The 20970-nt window shown below is 45.2% G+C and overlaps 1 protein-coding gene across 1 annotated transcript in view; it reads left to right on the forward strand.

Annotated features, from left to right (window-relative positions):
- The window catches only part of LOC111976840 (plexin A3-like), a 203577-nt gene that overhangs the window by 108312 nt on the left and 74295 nt on the right, over positions 1–20970 (forward strand). The window contains 4 exon segments of the mRNA XM_070448161.1: positions 1325–1608; positions 2270–2369; positions 8385–8496; positions 19402–19602. Coding sequence (XP_070304262.1) covers positions 1325–1608; positions 2270–2369; positions 8385–8496; positions 19402–19602 — 697 coding nt within the window.

Here is a 20970-nt window from a genome sequence, read left to right on the forward strand (position 1 = left end):
TACAATAGCATCGTGTTGTGATTAGCTAGTGTCATGTTGCTGATTAAATAGCGTTGTGTTGTGATTAAATAGCATCGTGTTGTGATTAGCTAGTGTCATGTTGTGATTAAATAGCGTTGTGTTTGTGATTAAATAGCATCGTGTTGTGATTAGCTAGTGTCATGTTGTGATTAAATAGCGTTGTGTTGTGATTAAATAGCGTTGTGTGTGTGATTAAATAGCGTTGTGTTGTGATTAAATAGCGTTGTGTTTAGCTAGCGCCGTGCAGTGATAAGCTACCGTCGTGTTTTTCTCTGGTGTGAACACAGGTTTTTATTTTTTATTTTTTTACAGCCTGTAATTACCTGAGTGGACGTAGAGGTCACAGATATGTTGTTAGGTGTGAACTAATGTCCACACAGTGATCTAGCTCTGTGTTGAAATGCTGCGGCTCGGCCCACTTCTCACAGGCCTCCTGTCTGGAACACCTGGGAGGAAACACAATGAGGTCAGGGGTCAATAATGATCACAACATTACATGCTGTTCTACTACTTAAATGTCAGCTCAATACAGTACACAGCCGTATTACCGGGCAACATTCACTCAGTACAGCACACAGCCGTATTACTGGGTAACATTCAGCTCAGTACAGTACACAGCCGTATTACCGGCAACATTCAGCTCAGTACAGTACACAGCCGTATTACTGGGTAACATTCAGCCCAGTACAGTACACAGCCGTATTACTGGGTAACATTCAGCCCAGTACAGTACACAGCCGTATTACTGGGTAACATTCAGCTCAGTACAGTACACAGCCGTATTACCGGGCAACATTCAGCTCAGTACAGTACACAGCCGTATACTGGGTAACATTCAGCTCAGTACAGTACACAGCCGTATTACTGGGTAACATTCAGCTCAGTACAGTACACAGCCGTATTACTGGGTAACATTCAGCTCAGTACAGTACACAGCCGTATTACTGGGTAACATTCAGCTCAGTACAGTACACAGCCGTATTACTGGGTAACATTCAGCTCAGTACAGTACACAGCCGTATTACCGTGCAACATTCAGCTCAGTACAGTACACAGCCGTATTACTGGGTAACATTCAGCTCAGTACAGTACACAGCCGTATTACTGGGTAACATTCAGCTCAGTACAGTACACAGCTAATCACAACATGACACTAGCTAATCACAACACGACGCTAGCTAATCACAACACGATGCTAGCTAATCACAACATGACCAATATGGAGCTGGCTTATTATTAACCTGTCATTGCAGATTTCTGGTTTAGGATACGCAGAGGGATGACTCCAACTGTCAAATAATATACTGCCTCTCTCTCCCTCCCTCTCTCCCCCACTCTCGCTCTCCCTTTCTCTTCCTCCCTCTCTCTCTCCCTCCCTCCCTTTCTCTCTATCTCACCCTCCCTCTTTCTCTCACCTCTCCTCCCTCCAGCTGAGTGTGAGAGTGATCAACGTGCCCAGCCTGTCAGCCGGGGTGACATGTGTGTTTGAGGAGCTGACAGAGAGCCCAGGGGAGGTACTGGCCAAGGGGCAGGTCCTCTGTATGTCCCCCTCCCTCAGAGATGTCCCCTCCCTCACACAGGGATACGGTAAGGCTTCTATCAGAGACTAATATAAATCTAGTTCACATTCAGTGTTATAAAATAATGTGCTAGATATTGAGTGATAATATGTTTCTATTTTCTGATGATCATATTTATCACTATGTGTGAAATTAGCTCTATCGTTCCATACAGCTTTGTGGGTTGTATTATGTCAACTAGTGGTGACGACAGCTGCAATGTGTCTGAAATACACCAGGTTGTAGTTGTTCGGAGCCATGTGAACATGGGCCTTAATGTGTTTTCAAAAAATTAGGAAAAACAACTGAACGCTCTTACCGGATGGACTGATGGATGGGAACCTGAAAAGTGCAGTAGCTCATTTTTTGTTCCATTAGTAGCAGTTATTGAAAGTCCACTGGAAATGTTTTGCCAATTATCTTGAAGTCAAGCCTACAGGTATAATTGGACTAGCAGCAGAGATGTGGCCTGTTTGTAGGGTTCTGTTTTGGACCATAAGTGCACTTCTCTTGCTAATGGAAATGGTAGATAAAAGACAGGAGCAATCAGACATTTTTATCAACATCTACATTATTGAATTAGACAGAAGAACATTATTTTTCTGGAGTATAGCACCTGGAATGGGACTGATAATGGTTTCAGAGCCTCTAGGCTGTCTGGTTTACTGTGAGTCTTCTCTTTATTCCAGGGGACAAGAGAGTGCTAAAGCTTTCCCTGAAGTCCAAGGAGACAGGGCACAAATTCATCACCACTGACTTCATCTACTACAACTGCAGCGTGCTCCAGTCGTAAGTATCTATCTACCATGATCTCTCATCTCTCTGAGGACGAGAGGAAAAACAGAGGAGCTTTCAGTGAAGTAACATATTGATTGGTTCTGTCCGTCACTTGAAATTCTTTGATGATTTCTGCCGGGCTGTGTAGCCACCTCAGTGTAGAAGAGAGGCTTGACAGATAACAGGTGCACTATGTTTGGAACGTGGATGTCGTCATGCGTTTGCTCCTTGTCAAGTTGTTTAAATGATGCTATGAAAATAGATGGCATAAAGTCATGTTTATTGTCAATATTTTCAATGAGTTTCAGAAACCGGAACAGAGACATAGACAGGTAGAAGGGACAGAGAAATGGACAGGTACTAGGGACAGAAATGGACAGGTACACGAGACAGAGAAATGGACAGGTAGAAGGGACAGAGAAATGGACAGGTACTAGGGAAAGACAAATGGACAGGAAGAAGGGACAGAGAAATGGACAGGTACACGAGACAGAGAAATGGACAGGTAGAAGGGACAGAGAAATGGACAATTTGTGCTACAGGATGCACATTTTTGTTTGAAAAAGCTAGCCTTTGCTTTCCTAACTGACTGTGTATATTGGTTCCTAACTTCCCTGAAAAGTTGCATATCGCGGGGGCTATTCGATGCTAATGCAGTACTCCACAGAATGTTTTTGTGCTGGTCAAGACCAGTCAAGTCTGGAGTGAACCAAGGGCTATATCTGTTCATAGTTCTATTTTTTTTTAATGGGGCATGCTTATTTAAGATGGTGAGGAAAGCACTTTTAAAGAATAACCAGGCATCCTCTAGTGACGGGGTGAGGTCAATGTCCTTCCAGGATACCCGGGCCAGGTCGATTAGAAAGGCCTGCTCGCTGAAGTGTTTTAGGGAGCGTTTGACAGTGATGAGGGCTGGTCGTTTGACCGCAGACCCATTACTGATGCAGGCAATGAGGCAGTGATCACTGAGACCCTGGTTGAAGACAGCAGAGGTGTATTTAGTTGGTCAGGATGATATCTATGAGGGTGCCCGTGTTTACGGATTTGGGGTTGTACCTGGTAGGTTCCTTGATAATTTGTGTGAGATTGATGGCATCTACCCTAGATTGTAGGACGGCCAGGGTGTTAAGCATATCCCAGTTTAGGTCACCTGACAGTACGAACTCTGAAGATAAATGGGAGGCAATCAATTCACATATGGAGTCCAGGGTACAGCTGGGGGCTGAGGGGGTCTGTAACAAGCGGTTTCAGTGAGAGACCTATTTCTGGAAAGGTGGCTTTTTAATCTCTCTTTTTGATCTCTGCAGTATATTGCGACTCTGCCCCCTTTGGCAGTTCTATCTTAGTGGAAAATGTTGTAGTTGGGGATGGAAATTTCAGAATTTTTGGTGGCCTTCCTAAGCCAGCATTCAGACACGGCTAGGACATCAGGGTTGGCGGAGTGTGCTAAAGCAGGGAATCAAACCAACTTAGGGAGGAGGCTTCTGATGTTAACATGCATGAAACCAAGGCTTTTACGGTTACAGAAGTCAACAAATGATAGCGCCTGGGGAATAGGTGTAGAACTGGGGGCTACAGGGCCTGGGTTAACCTCTACATCACCAGAGGAACAGAGGAGGAGTAGGATAAGGGTACTTGTAAAGGCTATAAGAACTGGTCGTTTTGTGCGTTGGGAACAGAGAATAAAAGGAGCAGATTTCTGGGCGTGGTAGAATAGATTCAGGGCATAATGTACAGGCAAGGGTATGGTAGGATGTGAGTACAGTGGAGGTAAACCTATGCGTTGAGTGACGATGAGAGGTTTCGTCTCTGGTGGCACCAGTTAAGGCAGGTGAGGTCTCTGCATATGTGGGGGGTGGGACAAAAGAGCTATCTAAGGCAAGGTGAGCGGGACTGAGGGCTCTACAGTGAAATAAAACAATAAGAACTAGCCGAGACAACAGTAGGCATATTGACATTAGAGAGAGATGCATAAAGCAACAACGGGTAAATGGCGATGAATGGGCAGAGCGGGTCAGTTAGGTACATACAGGACCTGAGTTCGAGGCTGGGACCGACAAATAAACAAAATGAGGTACCGTGTTATTGAAACAGTCCAGGGGCATCAGCTGTTTAGCCGAGTGATCATAGGGTCCAAAGAATAGCCATAGGTGAGTCAAGGAGCCGTTCAGTAGTCAGTACTACACTAGGCGAGCGGAAGACACGGTATTTAGAAAGCTAGCGGGCCGGGGCAAGAAGATGGGTCTTCGGCGACATCACAATGGAAAAGCCTGTTGAGACCACATCGGGCGATTACGTCGGCAGACCAGTCGTAATGGATCGGCGGGGCTCCGTGTCGACAATAAAGGGTCCAGGCCAATTGGCAAAAGAGGTATTGTAGCCCTAGAATTAGTTGGTATATGGGCCTAGCTCAGGCTAACTGGTGCTTGCTTCGGACAGAGGCGTTAGCTAACAGTAGCCATTCGGTAGCAGCTAGCTAGCTGCGATGATCCGGTGTAATGATCCAGAGCGGCTGGAATCCGGTGATGTGGTAGAGAGAAGCAGTCCGATATGCTCTGTGTTGATATTGTGAAGACTGGCATGTATTTTCCGAGCAAAAGCTGGCGGTGTCCAAGCTAAAGGTGAAGACCGCTGTGGTCTAGCTGTGGCTAACAAAGACTAGTAGCTAGTTAGCTGATGGAGGTTCCAGTTATAAGGAATAAAAATAGCAGATCCGTACCACATTGGGTGAGGCGGGTTGCAGGAAAGTATATTTAGTTCGTAGATAAAAAGTGAGATTAAAATGTATACGAGAAAAAAAGAAAAAAACAGCTATTTACACGGGATAAGACAAAGCCAAACACAACACATGTCTGACTGCTACGCCATCTTGGAATCATCACTAAACACATGCTTCGTTTGCAAATGATGTCTGAGTGTTGGAGCGTGCCCCTGGCTATCAGTAAAAATACATTTTAAAAAGGGTGCCGTCTGGTTTTCTTAAAATAAGGAATTTTAAATGATTTATACTTTTATTTAAACTATTTTAGCAATAACATTTACTTTTGATACTTAAGTTTATTTAAAACCAAATACTTTGACTTTTACTCAAATATGACAATTGGGTACTTTTACCACCACTGCTAGTGACACTGCTATGTCCTCTTCCACTTTCCATGTTATCCATCATACGACCACTGGATACAGGACCAGATAACATCCAGGACAGGCTGGCCAGATGTTGCTAGCTAATATGATTTGAGATGACCCTGGTCTATAACAGTAGCAGCAGCAGTCTCATGCAGGGTAGGGGCCAGGCAGGGTAGGGGCCAGGCAGGGTAGGGTCCAGGCAGGGTAGGGTCCAGGCAGGGCAGGGCAGGGTAGGGTAGGGTAGTGCAGGTCCAGGCAGACATCCAGACCACAGCTTTGCTGAGGCAGAACAATGGGACTGCATCTCTCCGAGGATCAGTCAGAGCCCGTTGCTCAGAGCCTCTTGCTGGCTTCAGCTTCAGCACGGAGCTCCATGCCAAGGTCTCGTCTTTCTTCTGTTCTGTTTGTGGAGCAACGCCGTTTTACTGGCATATGTGCGCATTTGCACTTCAGCACTGAGTCGATGGCGTGGGTGTGAGAGTTTATTTTTCTCAACATGGAGGAGTGTATGTCATGGAGTATCATTCTGAATATTGCCATTGTTTTTAAATTAGCATGACGCCTCACAGTTTAAGATGAAGACGTTAACACAGAAAAAGCAAAGACGTATCGGTGGTCTGGCAACTTCACTCTTCATCACATCCAAACATGCAAAAAATTATTTGTTTGCAGCTAAATGAATGGGTTTTTATGTCAGAGAATAACATGTCCTTGTCGGCTGACAGAATGCATACACAACAATGAATTCTCTAGTGTAAGGAAGCAGGGCAACATAATCCATGCAGGGCTCGCCAGTTGCCATAGCAACCTAGCAGAGGCCTACCTTGCCAGAGCGGTCTGCCTGAAGCCTATGCCAGATTTCCTCTTTTCACTAAAGCCCTGTGGGAGCATTTAGCCCTTGAATTGTTTCCCCCTCTGGTGTTTGCTGGCGGACAGCGCTCACTCACCCCAGCCCTGCTACGTTGGCACCCATTTTCTTCTCAAAAAAATGATTTAGCAACCCAGCCGTAAGAGCTGCTTCCCATCTTCTGGAATAATGGCCACCTGTAAATGTGAAGGACGTTAGCTCTGAAACTAGGGTCTGACTGATTATACACTTTTACCAAATCACCCCCTGGCATTTTAGGCATTTCAGAACAAAGGCTATATTTTGTAAGACATTATGAAATCTCTGGGATACCTTTTGAATTGTCTCATGTCACCCCAGCAACACCTCCCAGTTCTCCCCTTCCTGTCTTCATTATTTACCTGATTCTCCAAAGGCATTCACATTTGGTAGAAACCCTGTCAGATCGACACATTTTGTCACTCAGAAACAAGCTCCAACTAGCCAATGTTAACACTGGTTTCCGCACACACCAGTCCAATAGGCTACTGAGTCGACTTCCAAGCAATGATGTTAGGAAGGATACTCCCTTCATTAGTGGTTCAGGTTTTGGCTGTGCTGTGTTTCTCAGGCTTCACTGAAATTAGACCAAAGTGAATTTATGGAGTTTTTACCCCCGATGCAGCATATTGCATATTTTAGTCAAGACATGCTGATCTACACACAGTATCTACAGTAGATCTCGTCCTCCTGCAGTGGAAGACAGCACTGTACCATGCAGCCTACAGCCTGCGATACTCATAGCTCTCCTATTAAAGCGGGCATTAACATTCCCTTTCCATAAGTTAGGTGTACTGACTCTACTGACAGCTACTTTATTGAGGAAAAATGTACTTTCTATGCCTGTGATATGTGGTTAAGATGAACACGCTAACTGTAAATCACTGTGGATAAGAGAGTCTACTAAATGACTCAAATGTCAAATATAAAATGTGTACTATATGTCTGGAGCAGGCGTTGTAAATCTCCATGAATACACTGACTCAAAACATCGTATTAACATGGCCAACGTATAGCCAGCCTGCCGGATAAAAAATGCTTTGGTATTATTCTCCAGGTGTATATGTGGCTTGCCTCTGAAATGCTTTTTGTTATTCCCCCACCAACAGGGAGGCAGCAGCTCAGCATTCTGCTGTCAGAGATTATACAGTACAGTGTAGCATAGGAGTGAGTATGAGCAGACTGCTGAGACCCTCCGAAGGGGATTTGAACCTCCAGGGGAAGGATATGATTAGTATGGGACAAAGTACAGGTGCCTCACGCTGCTCAGAATGCAAACAGCTTCAGAGCGGAGGGGTGGAGGGGTGACGGGGTGGAGGGGAATGCAGACAGGGTCAGAATGAGAGTGGAACGAGGGTTGAAGGAAAATCGCCTGTTATTCTGTCGTCCTCCAATGTGTTGAGAGTCTGACCTCAGCCTGTGCTGCTTATCGTTGAGGTTAGACAGTGTCAGTAGTTGATGGTTAGACAGTGTCAGTAGTTGATGGTTAGACAGTGTCAGTAGTTGATGGTTAGACAGTGTCAGTAGTTGATGGTTAGACAGTGTCAGTAGTTGATGGTTAGACAGTGTCAGTATGTTGATGGTTAGACATGTCAGTAGTTGATGGTTAGACAGTGTCAGTAGTTGATGGTTAGACAGTGTCAGTAGTTGATGGTTAGACAGTGTCAGTAGTTGATGGTTAGACAGTGTCAGTAGGTTGATGGTTAGACAGTGTCAGTAGTTGATAGTTAGGAACAGTGTCAGTCATCACACAGGTGTTTCATGCTCCTTAGATGCATTGTCTCATCAGAATCATAATTTTGATTGCAGCTGAAACAGCGTTTTAGGGCTCTAATGAATTGCTCATTTCTAATGAAAGTCAGCTAGAAGATGATGCAACCTTGCCCAGTGTTCCTGCAGGCTTACCAGCCTGTTTCTGCTTCAAAGCAGCAGAGCTTGATGACATATTGGATCCCTTTTGTCAAAGTCAGGCTGTTTAATCTGAGAGCTCACACTCTCCCCTTCTCTCCCAGGTGCACCTCATGCGTGAGCAGCCCCTTCCCCTGCAACTGGTGTAAATACCGCCACATCTGCACCAACAACCTGGTAGTGCTCTTCCAGGAGGCGAGCGTCAGCAGCGTGGAGGTAAGAGACTATACTGGCCCACACAGACAATAATGAATAGCCAGCTCACAGCAGACTGAACACAGGATGAGACCGCCAGGTGACAGGAAGATTGTCCGTGGAGCTGCCTGCCTGGTTCTGTTATTCACAGGATCTCAGCGATCGGTCCTTTACAGCCCGTGGAGAATCCAACTGGTCATGACCCTGTGAACCTGGGTCAGCCGGACCCCATTATCTAACACCAGCTATCCCATTGTTTTGTGTGTGATTCACTACAGCTGGAACATTTAGGATACCTAGTCAGTTGCCTAACTGAATGTATCAGAGAGGTGTGAGGGGGGCTGCCTTAATCAACATCCACGTCTTCGGCGCCCGGGAACAGTGGGTTAATTGCCTTGGTCAGGGCAGAACGACAGATTTTTACCTTGTCAGCTCGGGGATTCGGTCCAGCAACCTTCCTGTACTGGCCCAACACTCTTTTCATTGTCTGCATTGTTCAGAAGCCAGCTACTGCTGGGACCCATTTTCTGCCAGTGTTCAGGAGCTAGCTACTGCTGGGATCCTCAGTCTTGCTGCATGATGCTCAGTGCGACTAGCTACTGCTGGGACCACTGTCTGCAGTGTTCAGGAGCTAGCTTACTGCTGGGACCATTGTCTGCAGTGTCAGGAGCTGATCACTGCTGGGACCCATTCTGCAGTGTTCAGAGCATAGCTACTGGGACCCATTGTCTGCAGTGTTCAGGCGAAGCTACTGCTGGGACCCATGTCTGCCAGTGTTCAGGAGCTAGCTACTGCTGGGGACCCATTTCTGCACTGTCAGGAGCTAGACTACTGCTGGGACCCATTTTCTGCACTGTTTCAGGAGCTCAGACATGCTGGGAACCCATTGTCTGCAGTGTTCAGGAGCTAGCTACTGCTGGGACCCATTGTCTGCAGTGTTCAGGAGCTAGCTACTGCTGGGACCCATTTTCTGCACTGTTCAGGAGCTAGCTACTGCTGGGACCCATTTTCTGCACTGTTCAGGAGCTAGCTACTGCTGGGACCCATTTTCTGCACTGTTCAGGAACTAGCTTCTTGGAGTGGTCTCAAAGTCCCATTCAGTCCTAAACTTGGCATTCTTTGTCGTATTGAACCATAGACATGTTGTTCTCCGATTTAAAAAATAGCTAATGTAATTTCCTTTTGTTTATATGCTGGCACTTTAAGATGGGCAAACTTGGTTAACAAGGAGCTTGTGCTATAGTGTGGTATAAGAATTCTCCTCAAAGTGAATATAACAGGAAACCTGTTCGATCACCATGCACTGTAAAATCATTCTGGCTGTGGATATGAAGGATATCAACACATTAACATCAACATGCCAGAGGATATACTGATTGAACTTGCTCTGCTGGGAGTTTACCTCATATTTCAAATTGAATTCTCCTTTTCCACTAAAATCATTATAAACACTGACAACTAAAATATTGTGTTATTGTTGTTAGTGTTATGCTGATTAATAATAATAATAAAAAATGAACCCGAAAGGTTATTCAAGGAACTATTGAAGGGGGTTCTTCAAAGAACTTTTAGAGGTTCCCCCACAGTTTAAATTTGAAGAACCCCTAAAGGATACTCCAGAAATCTAGTGTACTGTGTGATTTTCTTCTCTCCATGGTACCTCACAATATTTGGTCCAGTGTGTTATTTGATGTTTTATATAAAAATCTTTGTCTGTCTCTGCTCATTCCCCAATGTCCCTGAGAGCACTAAACCATCCAACTTGGCCAAATGATGGTTTAGTGACAGAGAGTGACACCAGAGTAATTGGGCTTACAAAAGGCTGCATCTCATAATGGCTTTGCATCAATCCTACCCTTCTCAGTACACATTGATTACACACTTGACTGCGCCACAGACCAGCTGAGAAGCCCAGGCTCAGACTTTACTGCAATGGGGTTTTTTCAGCAAGTGCATGTTCAGAACCAGCTCAGGAGTGACTGGGGGTAGGGGAGAGAAGTGCTGTTCAGAACCAAGCTCAGGAGTGACTGGGGGTAGGGAGAGAAGGGATGGTCAGAACAAGCTCAGGAGTGACTGGGGGTAGAGGAGAGAATGGATGGTCAGAACCAAGCTCAGGAGTGACTGGGGGTAGGGGAGAGAAGTGCTGTTCAGAACAAGCTCAGGAGTGGACTGGGGGTAGGGGAGAGAAGGATGGTCAGAACCAAGCTCAGGAGTGACTGGGGGTAGGGGAGAGAAGGATGGTCAGAACCAAGCTCAGGAGTGACTGGGGTAGAGGAGAGAAGGGATGGTCAGAACCAAGCTCAGGAGTGACTGGGGGTAGGGAGGAGAAGTGCTGTTCAGAACCAAGCTCAGGAGTGACTGGGGGTAGGGGAGAGAAGGGATGGTCAGAACCAAGCTCAGGAGTGACTGGGGTAGAGGAGAGAAGTGATGTTCAGAACCAGGCTCAGGAGTGACTGGGGGTAGGGGAGAAAGTGCTGTTCAGAACCAGGCTCAGGAGTGACTGGGGTAGGGGAGAGAAGTGATGTTCAGAACCAGGCTCAGGAGTGACTGGGGGTAGGGGGGAGAATGATGTTCAGAACAGGCTCAGGAGTGACTGAGGGTAGGGGAGAGAAGTGCTGTTCAGAACCAGGGTCAGGAGTGACTGGGGTAGAGGAGAGAACGGATATTAAGAGAAAAGAGGAGCAGCGTCCCTTTGTAACAGGGGGGGAAACACGCACCCTTCGGCTTTTGGCACATTAGAATTTCACGCTTAACTGAACATCAAAGAGATCACTTATCTGGCCTTATCAGACAGAGGCAGCAGGGTGGGCAGGGCTACCCGTCACAGCCTCCCCCAGCCTCGCCAGACTCCTTGCCCCCCAGTTCCACGATTGACAATCTCCTTATTTCACCCGAAAAAAAGGAATTACTCAGCGAAAAAGAGTGACTCATGCACTGTTGATACTGGAGGGGAATATTGTTGGAGAAGCAGGCCAGGATAGTCTCCTCTTCCTCTGCTCCCACAGAGAACAAAGGTTGATTCACAAAGGAGCACACATATCATGGGAGGATTTTAGAAGTAGGCTTGGACTGGTATGCTGCGATTCAACAAAGTTCACTGTCATTTGCTGTTAAGTAAAGCCAGGGGAAGAAACCATTTTTGATGTGGGCCGGCTGGCTGCCAGAGTTTTTCTTCTTAGTCTATTATTCAACTGATAGTGTTTCTGTACAGTGATCAATTTGTCGATTGTCCAGGTTTGAAGTGTCTTATCTCTGTGTCTGTGTGCATATGCGTGTCTGTCCGTGTGCGTATGCGTGTCTGTCTGTGTGCGTATGCGTGTCTGTCTGTGTGTGTGCGTGTCTGCTGTGTTGTGTGCAGTGTGCTGTGCCGTGATGCGGTGTGTTGTGTGTTGCGTTGGGGGTGTGTGTGTGTGTGTGTGTGTGTGTGTGTGTGTGTGTGTGTGTGTGTTCAGTGGAGTGTGTCTCATCTACAGCCCTGTCCTCCAGTATGCTACCATGGCTGTGTTGGCCCTGGGTTGGAGAGGTGCTTCAGAGAAACAGCGGGGGCACTCCAAACAGACAAACAGACAGAGAGACACGGGTGTGGGCTGTAGGGAGGAGATGTGTTGCTCCCCCAAAGCACTGGACACGCCAGCCAGCCAGATCCTACTGTATAATCCACAGCACAGTGGCCTTCTTCAGCCCGGGAGTGTGCAGAGAGAGATAGGACTGGATCAGAGCAATAGCTGAGCTCTGTCCAAACTCACCATCCTCCACAAGGCTGCATGGCTCACAGGAAATGAAAAATGAAAAACAAACACCTTTCCCACCTATCTATTGAAGAAAATTGTTATGATGTATATATAGACCTGTTTAGAATGTTCAAGCCCTGAGTAATGTGTTGTCATTTAGATAAACTGGCATCATTAGTCAGTGTATTCAGTGATGTTATGATGACTACTACTGACATTGGATAGATGGTCCCTCATTACTGGTCCTTCACCAGGTTCATTAGGGTGGGAAAGATAATCCCTGTGGGGATGAACACCAGTTAACTGTTTGGTTTCTGAGAGCGGAATGTTTTGAATCTGTGAAACCTGATATGGGTTCAAAAAGATCTAACATAGAAGTGTGCTGCAGACCTATTGGTAGTCCAAATCATGCATACAGAGTTTTTAAATAGGCTTGAGAGAAAGGTTGTTTTTTTCTACATTAATTGGTTTGTTAAACCAAGAGATAGCAGAGTTGTTCACGACCAAGGATGCTMTTTTATTCTCAGCCTCAGCTCCTCAATTGAGAGGATCAAAGTAGGAATCGATTTTCCATATGAGGATAATCTTCTGGCCCCGCCAGCCAGCCAGCCAGCCAGCCAGCCACAGAGACCAACAGACAGACAGGTACATAGATACTGTGCTGCCTGCTCCGTCTCACATTTTCCCCCACATTAGAAGTCTCAGTTAATAACGCCATGCAGATATTTAGCCTTAAATGGAGCTCCCCACCAGCTCAGGGGCAATGTCTCACTGAGACTCCTAATACTTAGTGAGATCTCAGGGGGGGATGTCTCACTGAGACTCCTAATACTTAGTGAGATCCCAGGAGCAATGTCTTCCACAGACCTCCTAATACTTAGTGAGATCTCCAGGAGAATGTCTCCACTGAGACTCCTAATACTTAGTGAGATTCCAGAGGAATGTCTACACGAGGACTCCTTAATACTTAGTGAAGATCTCAGCAGTACATGTCTCACTGAGACTCCTAATACTTAGTGAGATCTACAGGGGGGGACTGTCTCACTGAGACTCCTAATACTTAGTGAGATCCCAGGAGCAATGTCTCACTGAGACTCCTAATACTTAGTGAGATCTCAGGGGCGATGTCTCACTGAGACTCCTAACACTTAGTGAGAGCTCAAAGACACGTTGTTATATTGACCTTTCCCAGAGGACCCCTGAGATCAAGCAATGTGCTGCTGTGCTCTCCAACACAACTGTTCTCCTCTGTGCTGTGTCTCAGTGGGACGGCCCTTTATTAACGAGCGAAGGCCCAGTAATTAATTGTGGGATGAGTGACAGAGGAGCCATTATCCCGGCAGGAAGCAAGGAAGTGGTACTGGCACTCAGTGGTGGGCAGCGGCCACAGAGGATCAGGTAGTGACACTGTGTGCAGATTTCACCAGCAGCACATTACTGAGCCCCCTGCACAGAAACCAGTGGCCCATTACTCACTGTGTAACCAGAGGCCACTGTACTGCCACGCCGGCCCAGGGAGGAGCCGCACAGGGTCAAGACCCCCTTCCCAGTCTTCTCTTCTCATACAGGAGTGACGATAAGCTATCTTGTTTTTACATTACAAAACACTTTGCAAGTAAAACACCAAGATCAGATCGGTTCCCTGCATGCTTTGTTATTGATAACAGCCAGTATGTGAGAACTTTCTAATACCTCAGTCTATACCTCGGCGTTTGTTGCACAAACTGGCTTGATTCCACCTCTGTCATCAAGGGATATTTCCATGTCAGCTATGATATCATAACAGTTTTTTTTTTATAAAGGTGGTTGCTTTTCTATTAGTTAGAAATGTTTTATATCTATCTACAATGAACAAAAATAAGTTGAAGTTCATATAAGGAAATCAGTCAATTGAAAAAAATGCATTATTCACATCTGCCACGCTGATCCTCAAAACTGGGTACCCTCAGGGGTGCGTGCTTAGTCCCCTTCTGTACTCCCTGTTCACCCACAACTGCGTGGCCAAACACGACTCCAACACCATCATTAAGTTTGCTGATGACACAACCGTGGTATGTCTGATCACCGACAACGATGAGACAGCCTATATGGAGGAGGTCAGAGACCTGGCAGTGTGGTGCTAAGACAACAACCTCTCCCTCAATGTGAGCAAGACAAAGGAGCTGTTCGTGGACTACAGGATAAGGTGGGCCGAACAGGCCCCCATTAACATTGACAGGGCTGTAGTGGAGCGTGTCAAGAGTTTCAAGTTCATTGGTGTCCACATCACCAACAAACTATCTTGGTCCAAACACACCAAGACAGTGGTGAAGAGTGCACGACAACACCTTTTCCTCCTCAGGAGACTGAAAAGATGTGGCATGAGTCCCCAGATCCTCAAAAAGTTCTACAGCTGAACCATCGAGTGAATCCTGTTTGTACACTGCTGCTACTCGCTGTTTATTATCTATGCATAGTCACTTTACATCTACCTACATATACAAATTACCTCAACTAACCTGTACCCCCGCACATACCCCCTGTATATAGTCTCGTTATTGTTATTTTATTGTGCTATTTTGTATCATTTATTAAATTTACTTTATTTAGTCAATATTTTCTTAACTCTATTTATTGAACTGCATTGTTGGTTAAGGGGCTTGTAAGTAAGCATTTCACCATAAGGTCTGTTGTATTCGGCACAAGTGACTAATATTTGATTTGATTTGATACCTTTAAAAAAAGGTAGGGGATCAGAAAACCAGTCAGTATCTGGTGTGACCATCATTTGCCTCATACATACAGTTGATCAGGCTGTTGATTGTGGCCTGTGGAATGTTGTCTCACTCCTCTTCAATGGCTGTGCGAAGTTGCTGGATATTGGCGGGAACTGAAACACGCTGTCGTACACGTCAATCCAGAGCATCCCAAACATGCTCAATGGGTGACATGTCTGGTGAGTATGCAGGCCATGGAAGAACTTGGACATTTTCAGCTTCCAGGAATTGTGTACAGATCCTTGCGACATTGGGCCGTGCATTATCATGCTGAAACATGAGGTGATGGCGGCAGATGAATGGCGCGACAATGGGCCTCAGGATCTTGTCACGGTATCTCTGTGCATTCAAATTGCCATTGATAAAATGCAAAAAAGTGTCAGTTGTCTGTAGCTTATGCCTGCCCATACCATAACCCCACCGCCACCATGGGGCACTCTGTTCACAATGTTGACATCAGCAAACCGCTCGCCCACACAACACCATACACTCTGTCTGCCATCTGCCCGGTACAGTTGAAACCGGGATTCATCCGTGAAGAGCACACTCCTCCAGCGTGTCAGTGGCCATCGATGGTGAGCATTTGCCCACTGATGTCGGTTACGACGCCGAACTGCATTCAGGTCAAGACCCTGGTGAGGACCATGAGCATGCAGATGAGCTTCCCCGAGACGGTTTATGACAGTTTCTACCAGAAATTCTTTGGTTGTGCAAACCCACAGTTTCATCAGCTGTCCAGGTGGCTGGTCACAGACGATTCCGCAGGTGAAGAAGCCAGATGTGGATGTCCTGGGCTGGCGTGGTGACACATGGTCTGCGGTTGTGAGGCCGGTTGGATTTACTGCCAAATTCTCTAAAACAATGTTGGAGGTAGCTTACGGTAGAGAAATTAACATAAAATTATCTGGCAACAACTGTGATGTCCATTCCTGCAGTCAGCATGGCAATTGCATGCTCCCTCAAAACTTGAGACATCTGTGGCATTGTGTTGTGTGACAAAACTGCACATTTTAGAATGGCCTTTTGTTGTCCCCAGCACAAGGTGCACCTGTGTAATGATAATGACGTTTAATCAGTTTTGTGATATGCCACACCTTTCAGGTTAATGAATTATCTTGGCAATGAGAAATGCTCAGTAACAGGGATGTAAACCAATTTGTGCACAAAATTTGAGAGAAATKTTTTGTTTTATTTCAGCTCATGATACATTGGATCACAATTTTACATGTTGTGTTTATATTTTTGTTCAGTATACATTGTAGAAGACACTGGAGTCCAGAATAGCAAACTCAGTGTTTAATCCATATATTTCCCAGGTTGAGTTTAGAAGCTGCTAGTTTGAGTTTGATTAGGTAGAATAAGGAGTCTGCAGTGTAGCTAGCATTTAATTGGAGCAGCTCTCAGATGATTTGGAGGGTTGTGTTTTTTTTTTACCACGCGTAGGGGGCCCATTTCAAGGATTACAGCGACGGAGACTGTAAATGAGATTAAGAGAGTAGAAATGGAATAGGGAAAGAACAGTGACTAAGCAATGGTGGAGAAATGTTTATGAAAACAGCAACAGATCCTTTTTTCTGCTTACTCTGCTCTCAGAGAGTGAGCGAGAGGGAGAGAAAGAGAATGAGCGAGCGGGAGAGAAAGAGAGGGAGAGAGAGAGAGGGAAACAGAGAGTGAAAAAGAGAGAGAGGGAGAGAGAGACAGAGAGAAAGACACGGAGAGGGAGACAGAGAACGAGAGAGGGAGACAGAGAGAGAAAAAGAGAGAGGGAGACAGAGAGAGAAAAATTATACCGCCCTCCCGTCTCTGGCTTTTAATGTTTCAACAGAGAAAAGTGCTTAGCTGTGTGATAACTGGGATATGCACAATAAGGTTAATGGAAACACTGTCAACAGGCTGTAAACTGCCTGAGCCGCCCTAATGGGGTGCTAATCAGCATCAGGGAACGGCCCTTCAGGGGGGAATATACAGCTGCCTCAGAGACTATACTGTTACAGATCTGTCGGCCTACCACCGAGGAGGGACTGCTCCTTCATTGCATGGCTTACTGCATTAGTGTCACATGTACTGCATGGCATGTATCATAGCATAGCCAGCATTACAAGTAGAGCACACATCGGATGCATCGTGTTATCTTTATTTATTTTATTTTAATCTTTATCTTTAACTCTGCATTGTTGGAAAAGGACCCGTAAGTAAGCATTTCACTGTTGGTCTACACCTGTTGTTTACTAGGCATGTGACAAATCAAATTTGATTTGATTTGATGAATCAGTCTATTTGAAATGTATTCTCCTTGTCTTTGTGGAAAGAGTCCCAATTCATCATGACAAACCTCACTTACCTGCCCCGGGCTTTTTAAAATGTCACACTAACGTTTCTGATAAACAAACCACTTATCTTGTTTCACCCCTAGTATGCAGTCGATTAAAGCTTGTTAATTAAATTTAGCAGACGAGAATGAATGGTGGTGGCATCTTGGGGTTATGCGTGTGTTAAACGCATACAGAGGAATTCATTAATGTTCAAACTACACTGAGAGAAACCACGAGAAATGGCTCTGTCCAGAACACTGTGTGTAACGACTTAGAGAATACTTACATTTATTTTGAATGACCAAAGTAATGATTCATTTTGAATTACACACACACGTTCATGCTTTTCTGATAAAACTAGTTTTTGTAGTAGTAGTTTTGGGTTTTATAATGTGTCCACTTAAATAATTGAAAACGGTGAAAAACCCATTAAGTTTCATGAGTCCTCACCTAAAATATGTTACTGCTCTTGCTGCACTACTCTGTTAAATGAATCATGATGTTTCTGATGTGCCAGCCACTCAAAGCCTCTCTGTGATGCTCTTCAAGGCCCATGCTGCTTTTACTCTGATGTAGGTAGCAATGAAATCCACTCAGGCCCTGAGTAACCAGATCCACCGTACTTATATGTCAGCCATTGAATAGAGCTCTCTACAGATAGATAGTAGCCCTTAGCCCATCAGATATGTGCTACTGTACAGCATCACCTGGTTACCAGAATGTTGCTAGTTTTTCCTCATTTTTCCCCCTTTTTCCAAAATGTACTAATTTGGTCAAATGTATTTGGCTGTTACCAGGGAAAGTTTTGCTATTCAGAAGTGTTTGCAGTCATATAGCCAATGATGTATGCACACTGAACATGATTTAGAATGTTCTGGCACACCAGGTGTTGATGCTAGGTCCCTGGTGACTCGATGTGGCATATGTGATATCGGTGGATCTATTTGGTGTTTTGAATGTCAACCTGGCAATTGACAGAGCAGCGGTGAGAAGCAATCTGAGACATTCATAATTTCCAAAAGGCTAACCATCTCCAGTCTGGAGCCTTCTGTTCTCACTGTGGAGCTAGAGGTTATGCTAGAGGTTATGCTAGAGGTTATGCTGATAAATCGGATTCATTTGAAGTCAGAACACCACCCCCACCACCTCCCTGCAGGAAGTAAATCTTTCTCTTCATCCACAGAGTATGAAAATTAGATTTATTGATGCACCATATATATAAACCTTTACAAATCACTTGCCCGACACAAGATTTATGGCTGTGTGGGCTGTGAAGTTGCATCATTTTCACCGAGGCGTTGGCTGGCGCTCTGTGTGTCTGTCCTGCAGACTAGAGAGGCTTCTCCTCACCCTCCTCGCCACCCCTGCCCGCCCTCCTCGCCACCACCGCCCGCCCACCTCGCCGCCAACGCCCGCCCAGACAAGGCCTCTGATTTATCACATCCACCCTGGCAGACTTTTACAGCCTCCTTGATTATTGTTCAGTGCTGAATGGATAACAGATTATTCTAAATATCCTTTAATACAGAGGGTGTCATTAAGCTGCTGTGGTATTTCTCGGGTGGGGATGCGCACATCGTCAATTTTCTCGGATTGTAATCATTGCATCAATACTGGCTTTCCTGTGACTTCCGAGATCCTTTATGCATTGTTTCCTGCAATGTCAATATGAATCCCTGTGATAAATGCCTAGACCCTCTCTGGGCTCTCGATCTGTGCTCACCTCACTAGCACAGGCAGACATGCAGGATTAAGGAAGATATTAATTTCCCGCTTCATCAGTGTGATTTTCAGAGAAGCTTGTGGCTCATCAAATCAGAGATGTAATATGGATTTGAACCTCTTTTTTGCTTTGGTTTCAAGCTATTCCCACGTTTAATGTCGTCTGTACAGGAGTCTGTACAGGAGTCCTTCTGCCCTGTTGTGGAAGTAGTGCTGCTAATGGACATTACTCACTGCTGCTCACCGCTCAATAAACTGGAATCAATACGTCTTCCTTCGCTATGTAGACCAAGTTTTAATTAATGATTATGTTTATTAATCAGTTTTATTGTAATGGGTTTGGCTTTGCAAAGAAAATGAGCAGAGTGTTAATTTGTAACTTTATTTGTGATTGTTGATTTTCAGGGCTGTCCCCAGATCCTGCCCACCAGTGACATTCTGGTACCTGCAGGGATCATTCGTCCAATCACGCTGCGAGCCCGGAACCTTCCTCAGCCCCAGTCTGGACAGAAGAACTATGAGTGTGTGTTTAACATCCAGGGCAAGATGCAACGCATCCCAGCTGTACGCTTCAACAGCTCCTGTATCCAGTGCCAGAACACCTCTGTGAGTACCTGGACTATWAACATGACTGCACTGAATGTGTTTATACAGTATTTACTGTAAAATATCTTGTGTATTTTTGTTGGGTTTGGGATCTTGGTGCAAGGTAAAAGCTCAATAAGTACTTTTGTACTATTATGCTGATCATATACTGATCTGTTGAAGTAGTTTTCTACAGGTCCTATACTAATACTGAGCTGTAAAACGATTCTGAGAGACACAGGCAATAAGGGCCTTCTATGCCATCAAAAGGAACATAAATTTCAACATACCAATTAGGATCTGCCTAAAAACATACTTTGAATCAGTCATAGGAAGCGCCCATTGCCTTATGGTGTGAGCGTCTGGGGTCCGCTCACCTAAACCAAGATTCACCAATAATGGCCGACAAAACACCCAAATTGAGGGACCTCTGCAGCAGAATTTCTGCCAAAAATATTTTTTTTTATTTCCTTCCGTGTTTACAACGCTTAGAACACCAAATATAATGCATGCCAGTCAGAGCAGATATTCTGAGGGCCGTGATACCCACTTAGATTATTCAAATCTAGAAAAGGAGCCGTTAAATCTACAACCAACCTAAAAGCGAAGCGTATTCCAAACCTTCCATAACAAGCCCCATTCACCTACAGAGAGATGCAACTGTGTGAAGAAGAGTCCCCTAAGCATAGCTGCGTCTAGGGTGTGCTCTGTTCACAAACACAAAACCACACCCACAGAGCCCCAGGACAACAAGCACAATTAGACCCAACCAAATCATGAGAAAACAAAAAGATAATTACTTGACACATTTTGCGGAACAGAATTTAACAAAAAAAACAGAGCAAAAACTAGAATGCTATTTCGGCCCTACAACAGAGGAGTAAACACAGTGGCGAATACCTGACACTGTGACTACCAAACCTTAAGGAAAGCGTTCTGCACTTATGTACAGATCTCAGTGAAGCAATAGCCTTGCCTATTTGGAGAAACGCCGCCGTCCAGGCAGGCACATGGCTTCTCAATGAGCAAGACCAGGCTATCATGTGCACACTGCCAGCAAATGACGTGGAAACTTGAGCTGCACTTTCCTAAACCTCCTGTCCCAATGTATGACCCATATTTAGAGAGACATATTTCCCTCAGATTACACAGCATTCCACAAAGAATTTTGAAAACCAAATCCAATTTTGGATTAAACTCCCTATATACTCTACTGGAGGACATTCCACAGTGCCTGCCATCACCAGCAGCAAGATGTGACCTGTTTGACCACAAGATAAGGGCAACCAGTGCAGAACAAACACCATTGTAAATACAACCCATTTTTTTATGCTATTTATTTTTAACTTGTGGTGCTTTATCCATCTATGTACATTGTATCTCTCTCCC

Source organism: Salvelinus sp. IW2-2015, linkage group LG17 (assembly GCF_002910315.2).
Source record: "Salvelinus sp. IW2-2015 linkage group LG17, ASM291031v2, whole genome shotgun sequence".
Lineage (NCBI taxonomy): Eukaryota > Metazoa > Chordata > Actinopteri > Salmoniformes > Salmonidae > Salvelinus > Salvelinus sp. IW2-2015.